The 22,273-nt window shown below is 42.0% G+C and overlaps 1 protein-coding gene across 1 annotated transcript in view; it reads left to right on the top strand.

The window, feature by feature from the left end:
- Nucleotides 1-13,617, top strand: part of PCOLCE2 (procollagen C-endopeptidase enhancer 2) — a 71,289-nt gene extending 57,672 nt beyond the window's left edge. The window contains exons 6-9 of the mRNA XM_060011377.1: nucleotides 3,004-3,158; nucleotides 8,071-8,154; nucleotides 10,661-10,828; nucleotides 13,044-13,617. Coding sequence (XP_059867360.1) covers nucleotides 3,004-3,158; nucleotides 8,071-8,154; nucleotides 10,661-10,828; nucleotides 13,044-13,174 — 538 coding nt within the window. The 3' untranslated portion in view covers nucleotides 13,175-13,617. The remainder of the gene's footprint in view (nucleotides 1-3,003; nucleotides 3,159-8,070; nucleotides 8,155-10,660; nucleotides 10,829-13,043) is intronic.
- Nucleotides 13,618-22,273: the final 8,656 nt, after the last annotated feature.

Raw genomic sequence — 22,273 nt, 5'->3', positions numbered from 1 at the left:
ATTTTTTTTAAAAATTTGAATATGAGCTTGTATCCTCTGACCTGCTATAGAGCATATACCCTATTCTTCTCATGGACAGTTTTGTCCCTGTGCATCACAAGACATATACAAGAATGTTCTCATTAATATTATTTGTACTGGGGGGAGAGTAAACAGCACAATGTTTATCAACAAGAGAATAGTTCGATTCTGTTATAGTTCACACTATACAGCCCTGAGCACAGTGGATGAATCTCACAGTTATAATGTTGAGGGTGAAAAAAATAACAGAAAAAGACACACTATACTCTTTCATTTATATCAAGTTTAAAAAAAATGCAAACCTATAGAATATATGGTTTCACGATGCATATGTATGAGTAAATCTGTAGACAAAAGGAAAGGAGAAGCACAAAACTCAGGGCGGGTGGGGGCAATGGGGATATCACTTCAGCATCCCTGTGCCTGGTTCAAATCAGTATCGATACCACTGGATTCAGTTCCGAAACATTTACTATATATACCCCAGCCGTGTGGCAGACACGATGCTAGGGACCTCGAACACAAAGATAAAATAAAAGATACAGAGGTAAGTAGTGGGAAGGACCAAAACAAGGCAGATAGGTAAATTGGCAACGGAATGTCCTGGTGGATTTCTGACAAGGAGTCCTTTGGTCCAGTCGGGACAAGTGGTGGGAGGTCAGGGGAGGTTTGGGAAAAGAGATGATGCCTGTTGAAGCTGAGTCTTGACGCAAGAGTGAGAGTTAGAGGCAGAACTTAGGACAGACTCGTTCCAAGCAGAGGGGACTCCGTTCTTGAAGATCCACAGGGGAGATACATGCTATTCTGGAGCCTGAACCTTGAGTGGGCGCCCAGAGAGCAAGGAGGCGGAGAGTGGAGCTGGGTTGCACGTCCTGCAGACATGGGGACTCTCGAAGTGCAGTTAGGGGCAGTGACAGGACCGGTGCTTCTAGAACGCCCGCCGTAGACAAGAGGAGCAGGGAGCTGGCAAGGAGGCTGTAGCAGTGGTCCCGGTAAAGCTGAGGTGATAGGGAAGGGTGGTAGAGATGAAGAGGAGGTGGATCAAGGAATATTTACGAGGCAAAATGGGCAGGACTTGGTGGTTGGTGGGCTGTAGTGATTGATGAAGAGGTAGGCTGTGGATGACAAAGCAGAGACAGCTCACATAGCCGGCTCTATAAGACACCGGTCAGCATCCTCAGTCCATCCTGGGATTTGCCAGTGGGGAGTGGGTCCAAGTGAGATGGCCCCTTGCCTTCCTAGCGCTTTGTAACATTAATGTGCAGATGCAGCACTCTGCCCTCAGTACGTTTATGGCACCGTGACTGACTCTGTCGCATTCACACTAACGCTCAGTAGCAGCGTAACTCAGTAGTGGCGTATCTTTGTTACTAAAATACTCTTCCTTGAGAAAATTCAGCTTCCAATATCGTGCTTCCAAGATGAGTTCATAGAAAAGGCAGGGAATGATCACTATGATTATAACATCATGCCTAGAAGGCTGACCTGGTTGGATCTTAAGGTTTTCTTTGCTGCTTATAAGAAGTGCTTTTTGTAATTCTATCATCTAAACAAGATGAACGTGTCTTATTTGTACTTGTAGTTGAGAACTGTGTTTCCTGCACACTGTATTTATTCAATGGAATGTGTTTTCAAAAGCAAGACAAAATATTTCTGTTCCAGGCTTGATTCTTAGAAGCATTATTTAAATGACCTTGGTCACTTTTGTGACTGGAACTCTAAATGTGGGTCACAGAGCTTGCTCTTAGGTTTGTCTCGTCCCTTGGCTAAGAAGGCAATAACCTTCAGGACAGAAAAGAACCCTGCAGTTTTTCTAACTGGTTGGGTCAAGTCCAGATTTACCTTCCCCTCCACCCACTCCACTCAAAATAGCTGACAGGTTGCCTCATTACTTACTATCCGTGAGGGCTAAGAAGTGATTCAGCTGAGACGAGGACTCAAAAAAAGGAGTTTAGTCAAACCACCAATTAACTCAATTAAATAAATTTTCCACTTCTGAATTAAATAGTTTTAAAATAAAATTAGCCAAACAGCATTTTTAAACCATTGTTTAAATAACAATAGCAAGATTAAATGAAACTACCGTCTTGTATAATATAGTTATCCCCTAAGATTTAACAGAGCTTCTGAGCCTCAGTTATTATCGCCACTAAACCTTTAGTACCAGCAGGCCCCTAAAATTGCTTTAAAATTAGAATTCTTAATGATGTCTTTCATGACCACCAAAACAAAGTAATCTTTCTCTTTCTCTTTCTCCTTCACAGCATTTTGCTACCCAGATTATAAACAGAAAGGTTTCCATTTCAGGCACGCATAAGAACTCTCATTAACAATGAAATGAAAGTCCCATTAAACCCTGCATGGCTTTCTTATCCCTAGGTGACCAACCCACTGAGGTGATCCCTTTGGTGGTGTCTTCACAGGGTGTGGGAATTTGTTCAACCGAAGTTCTCCATCTGATTCCCCAGGGCCAGCATCCCTAGCTCCCCAGGCCAGCTGGAACCCAGAGTCTTAGTTCAAAGAAGCTGTGTGGTTGCCAAGTCAGGCCAAACCCTGCGGTGCTTGTGAGGAACCAGCTGCAGCTTCAGTGTTTACCTTGGTCCCAACGTCTACCAGCGTCTCTAAAGGCACCTGGTCCTTTCAAATGCTGACTCTCCTTGGCCTTGGCAAATCACTTGAACTCTCCGATCTTCACTTGCCTATTCCATGAAGAGGGGATAATAACAGGGTTGTTGTGAAGACAGAATTCAACAGTTTTCATAAAGCATGTGCCTAACTGAGCAAACGTTCAGTAAATGTTAGCTATTCGCATTAATACTGAGCAGATTAAGACCATCATCTTTTCAAGTATTTCAGCTTTTCAGTTTAAACAAAGAATAACCTATCGTCAGAAATTGATGGAAAGTTAGAAAATTCTACATTTCAGAGAGGTGTCACCTAAATTTTTAAATATACATACAATTACATCTTTTTTTCTTTTAGGCCAATTGTATCTGAGAGAAATGAACTTCTCATTCAGTTTTTATCAGACTTAAGTTTAACTGCAGATGGATTTATCGGTCACTACAAATTCAGGCCAAAGAAATTGCCGGCAACTACAGCACCACCTGTTACCACCACCTTTCCTGTGACTACAAGTAAGTTTTTCTCGTTTGAAGTTTGTACACAAACTTGAGGAGTATAACAAAAATTCTTCTGAAGTAGAAAAAAAAAAAAATTAAATAAGAGGAAAATACTTGAGACTAAAATAAGTTAAATAAGATGAAAACTTATGGAAGAGAATAATATGATTCCATGAATTAAAGAAAAGTGTAAGGTGTAAGAATGCTTCTAAGCTAATAATTTTAAAATGTTACCTAAGAAAATTATGGTCACTTAAAAATGCTAGGAATCCTGTTTTGGCACAGATCACATGACAAGCCTACTTTTTCCTGGCACTTATAAAATTATGTGTTTTTTTTTTTATTACATAGAACTGTAGTGTTTTAGGTTAAAGTTTCAGGGCCCTGATACCTGCCTGTTTTCACATCTGCCAGTATTTGGACTTTTTTGGGATGGGGTATGCTCCAAATTGTGTCATACAAAATGTATTATTTTTTCAAATTGGAGTAAATCAAACAAAAATATTTGAGGTATTAGAGAAGCCAGTCGGGAAACTCTGGTATTATCTAAGAAATGGAGGGGCAAGTGTGGGTCCCTGTATCTTGTCTCTGTACCCTGTCAGCTCCACCCACCAGGATTTCAGGCCTGAGATTTCAAAATCTAAATACAGGGAGGAGAAAAAAAGGGGGAAGGAGGGATCTAAGGTTAATATATGAAATAGGCTGAGATAAACCCAGCTTTACTGCCCACCATTTTCTGCAGGTACCCTGAGCAGGGCTGTCCTGAGTACAGGCACTTCTAGAAGGGCTGATTTTTCTGAGCACTCCGCAGTGTGCCACCTTGTGGCCTGCAGGTGTATTGCCGCACGTTACAGCAATATTTCTCCAGCCCATCTCAGTGGACCCTGGTCTCCTATTCTTTCCAGTGAATTATCTGTCTGCATTCATGTGGTTCCCCAGCTTTTATCTTGTGGTTCCCCAGCTTTTATCTCCAGTCCTAAACTTTCTCTGAAATTGCAAACATGAATTTGTAATTTTCTCCTGGAGTTTTGCAACTGCTAGACATTTAAATTAAAACATATCAAATGTAACTCATTTCTATCACATTATTTTCTGTCTCAGTTCTGCTTCTCCACCTGTTTTCCCAAGCATGGTCCACAGAAACTGTAGCCACACTCTTAGGGTCCCCTTCCTCTGTCTTAATTCCCCACTGACTGCCCCATATACACACACACACACACACACACACAGAGCAGACTGTGTCCTTCTCCCACTTGAATTAATTGTCTACACCTGTGCCATCCAATACAGTGGCCACTGTTGAACACTTGAAATGTGACGAGTGCTACTAAAGATCTGAATTTTAATTTAATTACAATTTAAAAGCCTCCGTGGCCAGTGGCTACCATATTGGACGGCACAAGGGCCAACCCCCTTCGCACTTTGTACCTAGCCTCTCTTGCTAGGTTCATCTTTAGGCCCTACCACCTCACTCCTGATGCTCTGAGTAGTTGGGGTTTTATCCTAAGTGCAGGGGAAGCTGTTGGTGGATTTAAGGAAAGTTCAGGATTAGATTCACACTTTACGAAGATCACTCTGTGAGGCCCCAGTGAGGTGAATGGACTGTAGGGGTCAGGAGGGTCAGCATGTTCTTGGGGTTGTCCAGGGGAACTGCACCAGACAGAAGTACAGAGACGGTCAAGAGACACTGACAGTTCTGCAGGCCAGAGACCTTGGGAGATACTGACAGGGTTCAGCAGTTAATTGGACTAGGGCAATCCAGAAGCATGCCTCCCGGGTCCCTGGCTTGCACAACTCAGAGGAACCATGTTACCATTCATAGAAGTAGAGTCATAGGTTGAGGGGTGGATTCATAAGTTAAGCTGTGCCCTTGTGGGGTTAGAGGTGTCTGTGCGACAAGCAAATGGAGCCGTTATGTAGACAGTAAGATCTACGGGCCTCCAGGCCAGAAGAGAGATTTAAGCAAGAGATTTAAATTTGAGTTTTCAACATGGTTGACCCCATGGGGGAGAGGTTACGGGGGAAAGGAGAAGAAGGGCTGGAATTAAATCTCTAGAAACTCCAGGTCTTTAAAGAGGGAGGATCTGCTGGCAGAGAAGAATGAAAAAAGCAGCTAAGGGGCAGCGGCGGACGTGGGGGGAACCCAGGTGTCTTGGGGGCCGGGGAAGAGAGTGTTTTGAGAAGGCGGTAGTCAGAAGAGCCAAGTGTTGATGAGGCTTCAAACAACGTCAGGACTAAAATGTTACCATGTGATTTCATGACGTGGAGGCTACTGGACACCCTGGCAAGGGTTATGAGTGGAGCTGTGCAGGCAGAGGCCAGATAGGGGTGAGAGGCGTGTGGAGCAAGGCGAGGAAACTAAGTCCAGCGACTCAGTGCACAGGTTCAAGCCAAAGGGAGGGTGTGAACGTGGTAAAGCCAATGGGAAGTAGCCGGCACAGCAGGAGAACAGAAGGGCAGAGTGAAGGAATAAACTGTAGAGGAAATTTCCACAAAGATGAGCGGGTCTGGCCTTCGGAGGACGCACAGAAGGACAGACCTTAGACCAGACGTGGGCAGCCTCCTCTCTCAGGGGAGGAAAGAAGAGAGGGGGGCAGATAAAGACAGCTCGGAGGTCTGGTGGGGCTTCGAGGACATTTTCTTCTATGATCTCTGTTTTCCCCAGAATATAGGCAAGGTCACCGGCTGAGAATGAGACGGAAGGGAGGTGGGAGCCCCGGGGGGTTGGGAGAATCCGAAAAACAGCTGTGGAAATTGGAGACAGCTTGTCACTTGGACGAGGGTCCATTTGTGTCCTCAGCTGTCTACGTGCAGGCACAGAAGGAGAAGCAGAGGCTCCTTCAGGCTTCCTAAGGGTTGGAGGGCAGAGGGGAAAGGGAGTTTAACATATTGTCAAGAAAGTGAGATAAAAGACCATGGAAATTAAGTGGAGTAGCTAAGGAAGTAGAGACGGGCCAGGATGGTGCAGTGGGAAGAATGCGAGGGGTCCATGTGTTGAACCTCTAAAGACGGAAAGCAAGTACTCGTGAGAGTCTGAGAGTAACTAAATAAGCTTGAAGGAGAGGAGGCTACACTGGCTGACAGGGTGTCCACACTTGGGACATTGGTGATGAGACTTCAGCAGGAGGACCTGGAAGCCTGGGACTGAGGGGCGGAGACGGAGCAGAGGGAACGTCTCTGGGAAGGATGGGGCCGTGGCGGCGCCGAGAGGGATCGTCCCCGAGGAGGGAGGACCCACCGGCACGGCCGCGGGAGCACATGGAGAGGAGGGCTGAGAACCAGGTGCCGTGCTGGGGAGTGCAGGGCAGCAGAGAGGACGGGAGCATGGCGAGGGTCAGGGTGGGACAGCTGATGGCTGAAAGGCAAGAGAGCGGGGATGTCCCGAAGGGAGAGAAGGGGCCGTGTGGGACACCCACCCAACCTCCAGACTAGCATTCCGAGGCCGAGAAGGAGCTGGTTTCCAGTGGCCCACGTGAAAAGATGCTCTTTCATCAGACAGGGAGAACCACTAACGCCACTACCTTTTGACTCAGTGAATGAGGTAAATTCAGGTCCCCAACTCCTAGAACAATAGTCCCTCTAAATGCTTTCTGAGCTCTTTCTCCATATATATGCTATTGTGTTTATTTTACCATTAAACTGTGTGTATTTTAACATTAAATTGTATATATTTTAATACTATAATCCACTTTGGATCCTTTTTGGAGTTAAGTAGGGGTACACATTAAGAGTAAACTCACAAGGAGGAGATATGGGGATATATGTATATGTATAACGGATTCACTTTGTTATAAAGCAGAAACTAACACACCATTGTAAAGCAATTATACTCCAGTAAAGATGTAAAAAAAAAAAAAAGAGTAACTTCACAGAAAAGTTAGCAGAACATATCAGCAGGGCAATATCACAGTTGTAAATTCTTACCCACCAAGTAGTGTTCTGTGACAGCTTTGTTTAGTTCTTCCTAGCATGTTGCCACATATAAGTGAATCATTAGGAAATATTTTGGGAACATTTTTAATGAGGATTATTTTCATTTCATTTCATTTCATTTCATCATAGTACAGTTTCTCAACCTTGGCACTATTTACATTTTTGGCCAGATCATTCTTTGCTGTTGGGGGCTGTCCTGTTCACTGTAGGAAGCCTAGCAGCATCTCTGGTTATATACCCGCTAGATGCCAGTGGCATCCCCTAGCTGTGACCACCAAAAATATTTCCAGGCATTACCAAATGTCACCTAGTGGGCAAAATCACCCCTGACTGAGAACCACTGTGGTTACCTGTTTAGTTGTACTTTCAAATTTGTCTACTTCTCAGTTCTTAAGATCCTTCTAGGCAATGAATAATCCTTACTAATAATCCTTACAGGCTCAAAATAAATGTTTAGTGATTGGTTGCATCTAATTACGGCTATAACACACCTTACCACAGGAGCAGTGTTCCCAGAAACCTGTACTGCTCCCATTTGGGCGACTGTGTATTTCAGGTGCACCAAGAAAGTACCCTCCACCCTCAGGGGGAGACCCACAGGATTCCTTTTGGAAAATGAGGAGTTAACCTACATCTCCTGTGTTCATATTTGTTGTACTGGGTTTTTCTAAGCAGGGCACATGAGACTGTGTCTATTTTTAGTTACAGCATTAGTTATATATAAAGGAAGAAGAGAATAGGGCTAAATTTGGGTTATCTTTGATCTCAGGTTTAAAACTCCGCAGAGGGTATTGAGTCACCCTGAAGAAATTAGAGCAGGAGTCTGGGTAGCATGAAGCGTTGCCTTTGCATGCTTTTTAATTATTTCATTGCAATGACAGATTGGTGGCTCAGGGAAATATATGGGAATTTTAAATTGGTAGATTCAGATCTAAATACCAATTATACTTGAATTCATTTTCCTGAATCTTATGTCTTTCTTCTCTGAATGAAGGTTTAAAACCCACCGTGGCCCTGTGTCAGCAGAAGTGTAGACGGTCGGGGACTCTGGAAAGCAATTATTGCTTGAGTAACTTTGGTAAGAAATAAAACCCAGCCTTTCCTCTTTAATCAGAAACCTGAAACCGCATGCTTAATCTCAAAGGAACTGCCGTGAATGTGATGGTAAAGGGTCAGTTACACTCTTCATTTACCCAAGAAAATATTTTCTTACACACTAGGGTATGTTGACTTGTGCCTTTTGAAGTGTTAGATTTCACACCTGAGAAAAATTCATGTACAGAAAATATACATTTTCCACGTAAACTTAATAATTTGACTCCTGGTACGTGATACTACCGCTCTGTGTCTTCTGGCTGGCTCCGTATTCCTGAAAAAACCTGTATCCCTTCTTTCTCACATAGTTTTCACGCACTGAGTATTTTTTCACACATCTGTAATTCAACTGAAGTTAATTAGAAACATGTCCAAGCTGGCCTCTCTCCAAAGAAATTCAAGTATTTCCTCTGTAGTGTCCTTCCAAAGTACTAAATTCAAACTTGGAAATCTGAAATCCATTTGGAAACTCTTATAAACTGGAACCTGAGGAGATATTACCTAATGACTTAGAATTTCTAAGAGTTTTTTCCAATTAAAAAAAAATTGCACTTTCTGTGAAAACCACTTAAGAGCAAAAGATCCCAAGTTTAATTATGTTGGTTATGTTTAAAAGGAACATCGAAGAGAAGTCTTATCAGGAAAAGAAAGTTGGTACAGCCTTTAAATAGGTTACCCAGAACAAAGGGCCTCCCAGATGAGGCTTTGCTTGCTTTTTCTTATGCCTTCAAGTGGTAACTGCAGCCCAGACGGACTATGTTGCAGAGAAGGTATGAAGGCACTAAAGAATCTAGGGCCCTAAATCTAACTGGAGTTTGCAGCCGAAATTCAAATAATGGCATGAAAATGAAAACCGGTAGCACGAGGTGTCATTGCTCCCACACCCAGTGTCGTCTTCTGTAGGAGGTGCTTAAGGAAATCTCCCTTCCTGTCCTCAGAGCCCCCTGATTTCACTCGGCTACTGACTGACGTTTTGCAGTAAGCACTCATGACCGAAAGTCAAAGTAAGGCATGAGAAGAATTCTGATGTTATGAGCTTTGCACACCACATAAGCAGTGTGTTCTCACTTTATCCTGAAAGGGTCATATCAGCCAAGTCCAAAGCTCGATCTATTCCACTGTGACTCACTTCCATGGCAAAATGACCCAATACTATCACCAGTGGCCCATTGGTTTCCTACCAGCATTGGTAACACTCCTTTAGGGGCAGGTTTTGATTGTCACAATAACTGCCGGGTGCTGCTGGTTTTCTGGGTAGAGACAGGATTCATCAGAAAGTCATTCAATGCAAGTCCTGCCTCACCTGGAATGTCCACTGCCCCCACCCCCCAGAATGCCAAAAGCACGCCTTTGAGAAACACAGCATCTTTCTTTCTGTGGGTCAGAAGTAGGACTCTTCTCTGAGTGTCACATAGTAAAAAGAGAGAGTGACATAATGAAAAGCAACTGAATTTTGCTAGAGTTTTTTTTTTTTTAAGCAAGAAAATGTCTTAAGCTATACCTCAGTTCTATACTTTGACTTGTTAAATGCGTTAAACAGGATGGATAAAAAAGAGAATGTGAAAGACCCAGAAAAACACAGATATTTAGTGATCATTAGAGGGAGATGGGGATCTATGGATGAATCAAAGTTCAAGGAGAGAGCACCTGATATCCACTGAGAGAAGACAAATAAGGGAGGAAGTGGGGGGTTGGTCTAAGGAACAAAAATAATTCTGGTTTTTGCTAACCCTGATTACCTTCACTGCTTTTATGATACTCTTTCTTGAAAGGGGCTTTTATTTTCTGACCCCCATCTTCCCTCTTCCTTCCCCCCACCTCCATCCCAACCTGCTGCTTCTAATTCTCTTTAGTTTCCTCCAGCACCTGCAATTGGTCATTTGCTGTAGAAGCCTGGGAGAAGGCTTAAGGGAGTGGATATTTGTAAGACCGATTCTTCATTTAATAAATACGTGTTTTATAAAAAAAAAGTTCAAGGAGAGAGGCCAGCTAAAGAGAGGAACCAGGGGGAGACACAGAAAGGTAGGCGCTCACCCACACAGACACAAGGACTCAGATCTTCGTGGCTCAAACCCCCATCGTGCAGCCTCTTAGTATGGTGTTACCTCTAAAGGTACAAGGTCCTGTTGAGTATTCACAGGTAGAGGCGCATGAGCCCATCCCTTATTTGGTAACTGATCCACACGTTGGATAAAACATTGGAACGAGTCCTCGTCTCAGCAACTGACTGCAATTCGGCAGATATTTTGGTTTTCCTACTCAGTGTCAACGCCTAACAGCTGCGGTAACATAACAGCTCCACGACTCCTTTTGTTCAACCTGAATTTTGGTGACAACTGTACAGAATCAAATTCAATGGCTCTATTAGGACCTTCTTTCTTACATTAAAATGTTTCCCATCTGACACTTAGAGAAATGTACAATTACGTTCAGTTCTGCTAACACTTGCCTTCACTGTCCCATGATTTCAAAAACGTTTTCTTTTGCAGTCTTGGCCGGGACTGTTATCACCACCATCCCTCGAGGTGGGAGTCTGCATGCCACGGTCTCAATCATCAACATCTATAAAGAAGGAAATCTGGCAATTCAGCAGGCCGGCAAGAACATGAGTGCCAAGGTCGTCGTGGTCTGTAAGCAGTGCCCACTCCTCAGGAGAGGTGAGTCAGAGAACAACTTCAGTCTTTCTTCCAGGGGAGCTCAGGAGCAGAGAAGGGGACGGGAGAGCCTCTCTGAGAAAATCATGGATCTTTCCATGCCATGGCTGGTCTAGGGAAGTAACGTCAGGGCGAATGTATTGCCCACTTGTGGTTTCGAAGGAGGGCCTTTGGAGTCTGCCAGAATTGGGCTCCAATCCCAGTTCCGGTCACTTGTGGAAGAAGACGAGATAATGGAAATGATCAATGAGTCCAAGAAACGTCTGAAGTTGGATCAGTAGGGAACAGACAGAGAAGGAGCACATCAGGAGAAAGAGATTTTGAAGTATTGCACTTAAGGTGCCACTACTGTGTGTAGAGGAAGATATCCATCAAGGAACAGGAAATTCAGAGCTGGAGTTCAGAAGAGAGAGGTATCTATGGGCTAGAATGAAAGATTTGGGATTCATTTGTAGATATAGGATTATTCAATCCATAGATGGAGATGAGTTTATTAAGAAATTTTGGAAAAAGAAAAGCTACTTCAGAGCCAAAGGTACATGATTTTTTTTTAAAAACAGGTTCTTTAACTTATAAAAGTAATGTATGCTCTATGGGTTTTTTTGTTTTTGCGGTACGCGGGCCTCTCACTGTTGTGGCCTCTCCCGTTGCGGAGCACAGGCTCCAGATGCGCAGGCTCAGCGGCCATGGCTCACGGGCCCAGCTGCTCCGCAGCATGTGGGATCCTCCCGGACCAGGGCACGAACCCATGTCCCCTGCATCGGCAGGCGGACTCCCAACCACTGCACCACCAGGGAAGCCCCTGCTCTATGGTTTTTAAAAAGTTTAAATAAGTAGAGAAGGATATAAAATAAAAAGTGAAGCCCTTTCCCTTTCACCAGAGGCACAATGAACAGCTCCTTGCACACGGTTCTATCCATATCAAGCCTGCACATACACACGTAGAGAGAGGGATCATGCTACATATGTTCTACTGAAACTTTTCCCCCACGTGATGTACATGTGGACAGCTTTCCATCAACAGCACGTATAGGTCTCTTTTTCGGCATGGCAATAATGCCTGGCATTCCACTGTGTGCTATGCCATGATTTCTGTATCCAATATCAGCTCATTCCTTTCCTCAGTCTTGTTACACACCTCTACTACAAGTGAAACAAACCAAACCTCTGCCACACACACACAGAAATATAGCCTATCCACTTCAAGAAAGCTTTACTATGAATTCAGACTGTTGAGAAGAGTCGGAAGGTGAGCAGCCTCACGTTGACTCTTTAGAGGGAATAGCAAAGACTCTGTAGAAGGTAACACTTCTTTCCAGAACTGCCCGGAACAGCAAATAATGCACATCTAGACACAGTCAAGTCTCAATGCTAGCAGTCCAGGCTTTCGGTGGCATCTACCTGCTCATCCTACCAAGCCTTCACAGGCTCAAGACCACTATGATGCCAGTGTAGGCCCACAGAGGAAGGCCTATGCAAGAGAAAAAGAAACACATATTTCTCTTATGACACACGGGGGAGAGGGAGAATAAAGGGGGTGGTAAGACACACTTCCTTTATGACATTTTTCTGAAGCAGTATAGATCTTCAGAGTTGAATCCTACATAGCTCAGCTTGGGCCCCAGTCTAGGCCTACCTTAGCCAGAAACACGGATATATAAAAAACAGTATAACAGAATAAAGTACTTTTTAGGACTTATCTTTTTGCAAGGGACTATAAGAATGGAAAGAAGTATATGATCCAACCATGCCCTCAAAAAACTTACATAGTATAAATGTTGGAGACGTTAATAAAAAGTCCAAGACAACAACAACAGAAGACGATGGATCATTAGCTGACAAATGCCTGGGGAGATCCAGAAGCCTTGTGACACCAGGAGAGGCCATCTGAAGCCCCTTGAGGAAGGAGAGCCTTTCACAGAAACAGTGTATTGTTCATAGCAGACACTCAGTAAATACATCAGACCTTCCGCAGAGCTGGACGTGACCGGATCGAATCATTCCATCCACATTCCTACTGTTAGCAGAGCTGGAACATGCTATTCAGTTACATTTAGATTTTTTTCCCAATGAGAGTCTTAAACCAGATTTTATCCTAGATAGGATAAATGTCTAATTATACCATTTACAGAGCATTTACCTAGAGGTGAGTTATAGTCGAAGTTGTTTCAAACCAACACACAGAGAGAAAAAAAATTAATCTTATATTCTCTTTTAGGTCTAAACTACATTATTATGGGCCAAGTGGGTGAAGATGGGAGAGGCAAGATCATGCCCAACAGCTTTATCATGATGTTCAAGACCAAGAATCAGAAGCTCCTGGACGCCTTGAAGAACAAGCAATGTTAACAGTGAACTGTGTCCATTTAAGCTGCGTTCTGTCACTGCCTTTGAAGGATCTATTTTTTTCTCAGTAGGAAAAGAAAATTTATAACCTGAAATATTGAGCATTCAGAGAGATTTACTCTTCACATGATGTAGGTCGGAGAGCTCCGGTGTCATTGATGGAAGTTCTGTTGCCTGCACAGAAGAGAGCCGATTGGAAACCTGCAGACTTAGTGAGGTGATAAGAAACTAAATGTATCAAGCGTTGACAGTTTGGAAGCAGTTTATTTATACATCTCTGTAAAAGGATATTTTAGAAATGAGTTGTGTGAAGATGTAAAAAAGAGATTTTATACGTGCAATATTTATAGTGATATTTGTTTTACCTTCAAGCATTTGCTCTGAGTTGTTATATTCTTCTCCTGCATTTTTAAAATCAGTGCTTAATAAAATATTTTTAAATGATTATATAACAGCCATTAGACTTGCTTTTATAGAAAGTGGGACACTGTAAAAAGAATATTCCCTGCTATTTACACATAAGGTTGTCCTTGTATCAGTTTATACTTTGCTAAAAGAACATTCCAAGAACCGCAGGGACTAGATGGACTCAGTAATGTAAACAGACTATAATTCTTCTCTGCAGAACCAGAGAATGTTAGAGCTAGAATCGTGTCCCTCAGGAATCTCATTCAGGTCCTTCATTTTGTGATAGAAATGGAAGCTCAGGTATATTTAGTGACTTGTGCAGAGCACACATCTCCCAAGAGACAGAACAGGCAATCTAGCTCAATTTATATAGCTAGACTAAAAAGTTAAAAGCCAAAGATTATCAGACTGGATTAGAAAAACAAAATACAACAATATACTATTTGAAAGAGACACCTAAAGCATAAGGACACAAAGAAGTTGAAAAGAAAAGGATAGAAGAACATAAATATATCAGGCAAATATTAACCAAAACAAGACTGAAGTGGCTTTATTCATATTAGGGAAAAAAATAGACTTTAAGGTATTTCTCAAGATGAAGAGGGTTACAAGGAGATAAAACACTTCTAAAATTTGCATGCAGCTAATAACATGCAAAGATATATCACTAAAATATTTTATCCTTCAATATAATATAGGCTTCAAAATATATAACGAACTCTGGCATAGTATAAATGGAAATTGACAAGTTCACCATCATAGTGGGAGATTTTAACACACTTCTCACAGTAATTGGCAGATTTAAAAGAAACAAAAAAAGATATATTTATTTAATAACCTCTTTATTGGAGTATAATTGCTTTACAATGGTGTGTTAGTTTCTGCTTTATAACAAAGTGAATCAGCTATGCATATACATATATCCCCATATCTCTTCCCTCTTGCATCTCTCTCCCTCCCACCCTCCCTATTCCACCATTCTATGTGGTCACAAAGCACCGAGCTGAAAAGATATAGATTTGAACCACACAGTTAGCTAGATTTACCTGATGGACATAAACAGAACCAAAAGCTCTTTTTTTTTTTTTTTTGACCATACCACGTGGCTTGTGGGATCTTAATTCCCGACCAGGGATCAAACCTGGGCCCTTGTCAGTGAGAGCACAGAGTCCTAACCACTGGACCGCCAGGGAATTCCCCAAAAGCTCATTTTTAATCTCAGTATGGAACAACTTCACAACGTGACCACTTACTGCACCATGAAACAAATCCCATTTAAAGAACTAGTGTCGCACAGACATCCTTCTCCAGCAACAATGAATAATTAGAAATTAATAGCACAAAGTACACAATAATTAAAAAAATAAGAAAAAAAACCCTGATGTTGGAAATTGAGAAATGTACTTTTAAGTAACTCGTGATCAAAAGGAAACTGTCATGGAAAATAGAAAATATTAAAAACTGAATAATAGAAACACTGAATTTTAAAATGTGTGGAATGCAATTTATAACCTTAAATGTTTATATTCTAAAAGAAAGGGTGAAAAATATTTTGTGACTGATACAAATTATGGAGGTTAGTAAAAGAACAACAGAATACACTTCTAAAAATTGGAGGAAATAAACATACAAGCAGAAATTGAGTAAAATAGAATCATAAATAGAGACAATTAACAAAATAAAAAATTGGTTCTCTCAAATGACTCATATAATTGACAAAACTGACAAGATTAAGCAAGAAAAAACGTTAAAAAGGACAAGAAAATGATTTAGGCATGAAAAGGGACCTTACAACAGATGTTAACGCACTCTCAAAAAGCAGTTAAGAGGATATTATGAGCCATTTATGTCAGAAGATTTGGAAACTTAGTGGACAAATTCATGGCCAGGGGGTGAGGACTTATCACTTGGACTCAAATGGAAATAGAATACCTAAATAGTCTTAAAATCATTAAAGAAATTCAATCCTTTTTGTTTTTGGCGGTACGCGGGCCTTTCATTGTTGTGGCCTCTCCCGTTGCGGAGCACAGGCTCCGGACGCGCAGGCTCAGCGGCCATGGCTCACGGGCCCAGCTGCTCCGCGGCATGTGGGATCTTCCTGGACCGGGGCACAAACCCGTGTCCCCTGCATCGGCAGGCGGACTCTCAATGACTGCGCCACCAGGGAAGCCCAGAAATTCAATCCTAATTTTAAAACTTTCTTCAGATAAAACCCCAGGTCCAGACAGTTTTACTTAGAAGGTCTACCAACATCTAAGGGACAAACACCGCCAATCTAACATATACTATTCCAGAGTATAAACAAAGAAGTAACACTCAGCAATTCTTTTTATGAGAGTAATATAATCTTAACATCAAAACTTCAGCAGACAACAGGATCTAAAACCACTAGTCTGATTTTACTTCTGAACATAGGTGCAAAAACCCTAAACTAAATATTATCCCAAAAAATCCAGCAAACCAACCAAATAGGTGACAATCAAGTTGGGTTTATCCCAGGAATACTTGATTAATTTAACATTAGAAAATCAACGATCACACTTCACTGCATTAATAGAACTGCAATGCCAACTAGGGAGTCTTAGGGGCAGCTAAACATCCAGACTTAACAGTATCACAGGCCTCCCTTGGTACCAATATCCTCAGAAAGATACTGTATAGCACAGGGACCAGAGCTTAATGGCACAATGTCACACTTTCTTCTCCGGGAGTCTTTGCAGCCATCTGGCAGCAGTTCATACCAGCTATCCATGAGCTGTTTTCTTTGCCTCCCTAGATAAAGTCTCAGATGCCAGGAGACAAGATTCATGCCAGATGGGTGTAGACACCCCAGTTTAAAGGTCGCATCTCCACAGAAGCCAGTTATCTCTTGTAACAACTCCATAAGCCCAGCTCCCAGACGCCTCATAGATGACACACCTGTTTATGAGTTACACACTCAGGAAAGCCCAGAGCTCTGGCTCCCCTATCGGGTATTTATAGTTCGCTTATACTGGATTGGATTCCTCCCAATCCAAAGCAATTTACCAATCAGGGATCATTTTTACCAGAAACAAGTTTGTCTAGCAACATAGTTGACATACTGTATTATCAGATTACTAGGTAAACTAAGCTAGAGTTAAGCAAAGATCATCTTTTAATGGGGAAAGGTTCTGTTAAGCCCTATTCACAGTAGATTAAAGAAGAAAAATAATTTGATCTTAGTAATGCAGAAGTACTTGATATAATTCAACATTTACGCATGACAAAAATAAACCCTGAGCAAACTATGAATAGAAGGGAACTTCCTTAAGTTGAGAAGAAAACTTGCAGCAAATCTTATATTTAATGGTAAAGTATTGAAAGCATTTCCTTTAAGATCAGTGATAAGACAGGAATGCTTGAAATCACATTTCTATTAAAAATTGTACTGGAGGGTCTGGTCAGTGTAGTAAGTTAAGAAAAAGAAAAAATGATATTGGAAAGGAAGAAACAAGACTATTATGCAAAGATGATATGATTATCCAAATAGAAAACCTGAAGCAACATGCAGGTGATTAGAATTAATAGTTTCACAAGTTTGTCTCTTAGCCCTAGCCCAAAACAAGATATAAATATCATTTTATAATTTATAATTAAGCATCTTGAGTTAAGTACATGAGGCTCATTATTCACACACTAACAGCCTCTTTTTAACATAGAAACTATGGGGGTACACATGGATGTACAGAATTAGGGATTCAGATGGGGCAGCTCTGGGACATACATAGAAGTTTTTCTGAGGGATTTTAAAGTTATTATGTAAAATTCTGACTTTGTTTTTGTAATTTGCTTCTTCCCTAAGTCAACAATTAGGTTTAAAAAGGCTAAAATTTAATTAGATATAAATTTGAAACAGTATCTTTTGCTTGAAGGATGTCCCTGTGGCATTCTGATACCAACATTAAATTAGATTTAAACAGTGAGGTTTTTTTTTAACATCCGTATTGGAGTATAATTGCTTTACAATGGTGTGTTAGTTTCTGCTTTAAACAGTGAGTTTTGAAGTATAGAAACCTATAAAGAAAAATTACAAGCTTAATGTACGACTTTATAAAGCTGATTAGAATCACATCAGATTGGAAGAGTGAGGGGGAAGAGGGTGGAAGAGTAAGACGCGGAGATCACCTTCCTCCCCACAGATACACCAGAAATACATCTACACGTGGAACAATTCCTACAGAACACCTACTGAACGCTGGCAGAAGACCTCAGACCTCCCAAAAGGCAAGAAACTCCCCACGTACCTGGGTAGGGCAAAAGCAAAAAGAATAAACAGAGACAAAAGAATAGGGACGGGACCTGCACCACTGGGAGGGAGCCGTGAAGGAGGAAGGGTTTCCACACACTAGAAGCCCCTTCGCGGGCGGAGACTGCGGATGGCGGAGCGGGGAAGCTTCGGAGCCGCGGAGGAGAGCGCAGCTACAGGGGTGCGGAGGGCAAAGCGGGTAGATTCCCGCACAGAGGATCAGGGCCAACCAGCACTCACTAGTCCAAGAGGCTTGTCTGCTCACCCGCCGGGGCGGGCGGGGCTGGGAGCTGAGGCTCTGCCTTCGGTCGGAGCGCAGGGGGAGGACTGGCGGCGTGAACACAGTCTGAAGGGGTTAATGCACCACGGCTAGCCAGGAGGGAGTCCGGGAAAAAGTGCGGACCTACCGAAGAGGTAAGAGACTTTTTCTTCCCTCTTTGTTTCCTGGTGCGCGAGGAGAGGGGATTAAGATGGCTGCTTAAAGGAGCTCCAGAGACGGGCGCGAGCCGCGGCTAACAGCGCGGACCCCAGAGACGGGCATGAGACGCTAAGGCTGCTGCTGCCACCTCCAAGAAGCCTGTGTGCGAGCACAGGTCACTCTCCACACCTCCCTTCCGGGGAGCCTGTGCAGCCTGCCACTGCCAGGGTCCCAGGATCCAGGGACAACTTCCCCGGGAGAACGCACGGCGCGCCTCAGGCTGGTGCAACATCACGCTGTCCTCTGCCTCTGCAGGCCCGTCCCGCACTCCGTGCCCCCCCGCCCCGCCCCGCCCGCCCGCCTGAGTGAGCCAGAGCTGCCGAATCAGCGGCTCCTTTAACCCTGTCCTGTATGAGTGAAGAACAGACACCCTCTGGCGACCTACACGCAGAGGCGGGGCCAAATCCAAAGCTGAGCCCCCCAGGAGCTGTGCGAACAAAGAAGAGAAAGGGAAATCTCTCCCAGCAGCCTCAGAAGCAGCGGATTAAATCTCCACAATCACCTTGATGTACCTGCATCTGTGGAATACCTGAATATACAACGAATCATACCAAATTGAGGAGGTGGACTTTGAGAGCAAGATTTATTATTTTTTCCACTTTTCCTCTTTTTGTGAGTGTGCATGTGTATGCTTCTGTGTGAGATTTTGTCTGTATAGCTTTGCTTTCACCATTTCTCCTAGGGTTCTATCTATCCGTTTTTTGTTTTTTACTTTTAAAAAAATTTTTTTTCTTAATTATTTTTATTTTAATAACTTTATTTTATTTTACCTTACTTTATTTTCTTTTCTTTTATCCTTTTTCTTTCTTTCTCCATTTTCTCACGTTTATTTTGAGCCATGTGGATGAAAGGCTCTTGGTGCTGCAGCCAGGAGTCAGTGCTGTGCCTCTGAGGTGGGAGAGCCAACTTCAGGACACTGGTCCACAAGAGACCTCCCAGCTCCAAGTAATATCAAACTGCGAAAATCCCCCAGAGATCTCCATCTCAACACCAACACCCAGCTTCACTCAACGACCAACAAGCTACAGTGCTGGACACCCTATGCCAAACAACTAGCAAGACAGGAACACAACCCCATGATTAGCAGAGAGGCTGCCTAAAATCATAATAAGTCCACAGACACCCCAAAACACACCACCAGACGTGGACCTGCCCACCAGAAAGACAAGATCCAGCCTCATCCACCAGAACACAGGCACTAGTCCCCTCCACCAGGAAGCCTACACAGTCCACTGAACCAACTTTAGCCACTGGGGACAGACACCAAAAACAATGGGAACTACGAACTGCGGCCTGCAAAAAAGAGACCCCAAACACAGTAAGATAAGCAAAATGAGAAGACAGAAAAACACACAGCAGGTGAAGGAGCAAGATAAAAACCCACCAGACCTAACAAATGAAGAGGAAATAGGCAGTCTACCTGTAAAAGAATTCAGAATAATGATAGTAAAGATGATCCAAAATCTTGGAAATAGAATAGAGAAAATGCAAGAAACATTTAACAAGCACCTAGAAGAACTAAAGATGAAACAAGCAATTATGAACAACACAATAAATGAAATTAAAAATACTCTAGAAGGGATCAATAGCAGAATAACTGAGGCAGAAGAACGGAAAAGTGACCTGGAAGATAAAGTAGTGGAAATAACTACTGCAGAGCAGAATAAAGAAAAAAGAATGAAAAGAACTGAGGACAGTCTCAGAGACCTCTGGGACAACATTAAACACACCAACATTCGAATTACAGGGGTTCCAGAAGAAGAAGAGAAAAAGAAAGGGACTGAGAAAATATTTGAAGAGATTATAGTTGAAAACTTCCCTAATATGGGAAAGGAAATAGTTAATCAACTCCAGGAAGCACAGAGAGTCCCATACATGATAAATCCAAGGAGAAACACGCCAAGACACATATTAATCAAACTGTCAAAAATTAAATACAAAGAAAAAATATTAAAATCAGCAAGGGAACATCAACAAATAACACACAAAGGAATCCCCATAAGGTTAACAGCTGATCTTTCAGCAGAAAATCTGCAAGCCAGAAGGGACTGGCAGGACATATTTAAAGTGATGAAGGAGAAAAACCTACAACCAAGATTACTCTACCCAGCAAGGATCTCATTCAGATTTGATGGAGAAATTAAAACCTTTACAGACAAGCAAAAGCTGACAGAGTTCAGCACCACCAAACCAGCTTTACAACAAATGCTAAAGGATCTTCTCTAGGCAAGAAACACAAGAGAAGGAAAAGACCTATAATAACAAACCCAAAACAATTAAGAAAATGGGAATAGGAATATACATATCGATAATTACCTTAAATGTAAATGGATTCAATGCTCCCACCAAAAGACACAGATTGGCTGAATGGATACAAAAGCAAGACCCATATATATGCTACCTACAAGAGACGCACTTCAGACCTAGAGACACATACAGACTGAAAGTGAGGGGATGGAAAAAGATATTACATGCAAATGGAAACCAAAAGAAAGCTGGAGTAGCAATTCTCAAATCAGACAAAATAGATTTTAAAATACAGACTATTAGAAGAGACAAAGAAGGACACTACATAATGATGAAGGGATCGATCCAAGAAGAAGACAAAACAATTGTAAATATTTATGCACCCAACATAGGAGCACCTCAATATTTAAGGCAAATACTAACAGCCATAAAAGGGGAAATCGACAGTAACATATTCATAGTAGGGGACTTTAACACCCCACTTTCACCAATGGACAGATCATCCAAAATGAAAATAAATAAGGAAACACAAGCTTTAAATGATACATGAAACAAGATGGACTTAATTGATATTTATAGGACATTCCATCCAAAAACAACAGAATACACATTTTTCTCTAGTGCTCATGGAACATTCTGCAGGATAGATCATATCTTGGGTCACAAATCAAGCCTTGGTAAATTTAAGAAAATTGAAATTGTATCAAGTATCTTTTCCAACCACAATGCTATGAGACTAGATATCAATAACCGGAAAAGATCTGTAAAAAAATAGAAACACATGGAGGCTAAACAATACACTACTTAATAATGAAGTGATCACTGAAGAAATCAAAGAGGAAATCAAAAAATACCTAGAAACAAATGACAGTGGAGTCACGATGACCCCAAACCTATGGGATGCCACAAAAGTAGTTCTAAGAGGGAAGTTTATAGCAATACAATCCTACCCTAAGAAACAGAAACATCTCGAATAAACAACCTAACCTTGCACCTAAAGCAATTAGAGAAAGAAGAACAAAGAAACCCCAAAGTTAGCAGAAGGAAAGAAATCATAAAGATCAGATCAGAAATAAATGAAAAAGAAATGAAGGAAACGATAGCTAAGATCAATGAAACTAAAAGCTGGTTCTGTAAGAAGATAAACAAAATTGATAAACCACTAGCCAGACTCAGCAAGAAAAAAAGGGAGAAGACTCAAATCAATAGAATTAGAAATGAAAAAGGAGAAGTAACAACTGACACTGCAGAAATACAAAGGATCATGAGAGATACTACAAGCAACTCTATGCGAATAAAATGGACAACCTGGAAGAAATGGACAAATTCTTAGAAATGCACAACCTGCCAAGACTGAATCAGGAAAAAATAGAAAATATGAACAGACCAATCACAAGCACTGAAATTGAAACTGTGATTAAAAATCTCCCAACAAACAAAAGCCCAGGACCAGATGGCTTCACAGGCGAATTCTTTCAAACATTTAGATAAGAGCTAACACCTATCCTTCTCAAACTGTTCCAAAATATAGCAGAGGGAGGAACACTCCCAAACTCATTCTACGAGGCCACCATCACCCTAATACCCAAGCCAGACAAAGATACTACAAAAAAAGAAAATTACACACCAATATCACTGATGAATATAGATGCAAAAATCCTCAACAAAATACTAGCAAACAGAATCCAACAACACATTAAAA

This window comes from Delphinus delphis, chromosome 4 (assembly GCF_949987515.2).
Source record: "Delphinus delphis chromosome 4, mDelDel1.2, whole genome shotgun sequence".
NCBI lineage: Eukaryota > Metazoa > Chordata > Mammalia > Artiodactyla > Delphinidae > Delphinus > Delphinus delphis.
This window is presented reverse-complemented; position numbering and strand designations above follow the sequence as displayed.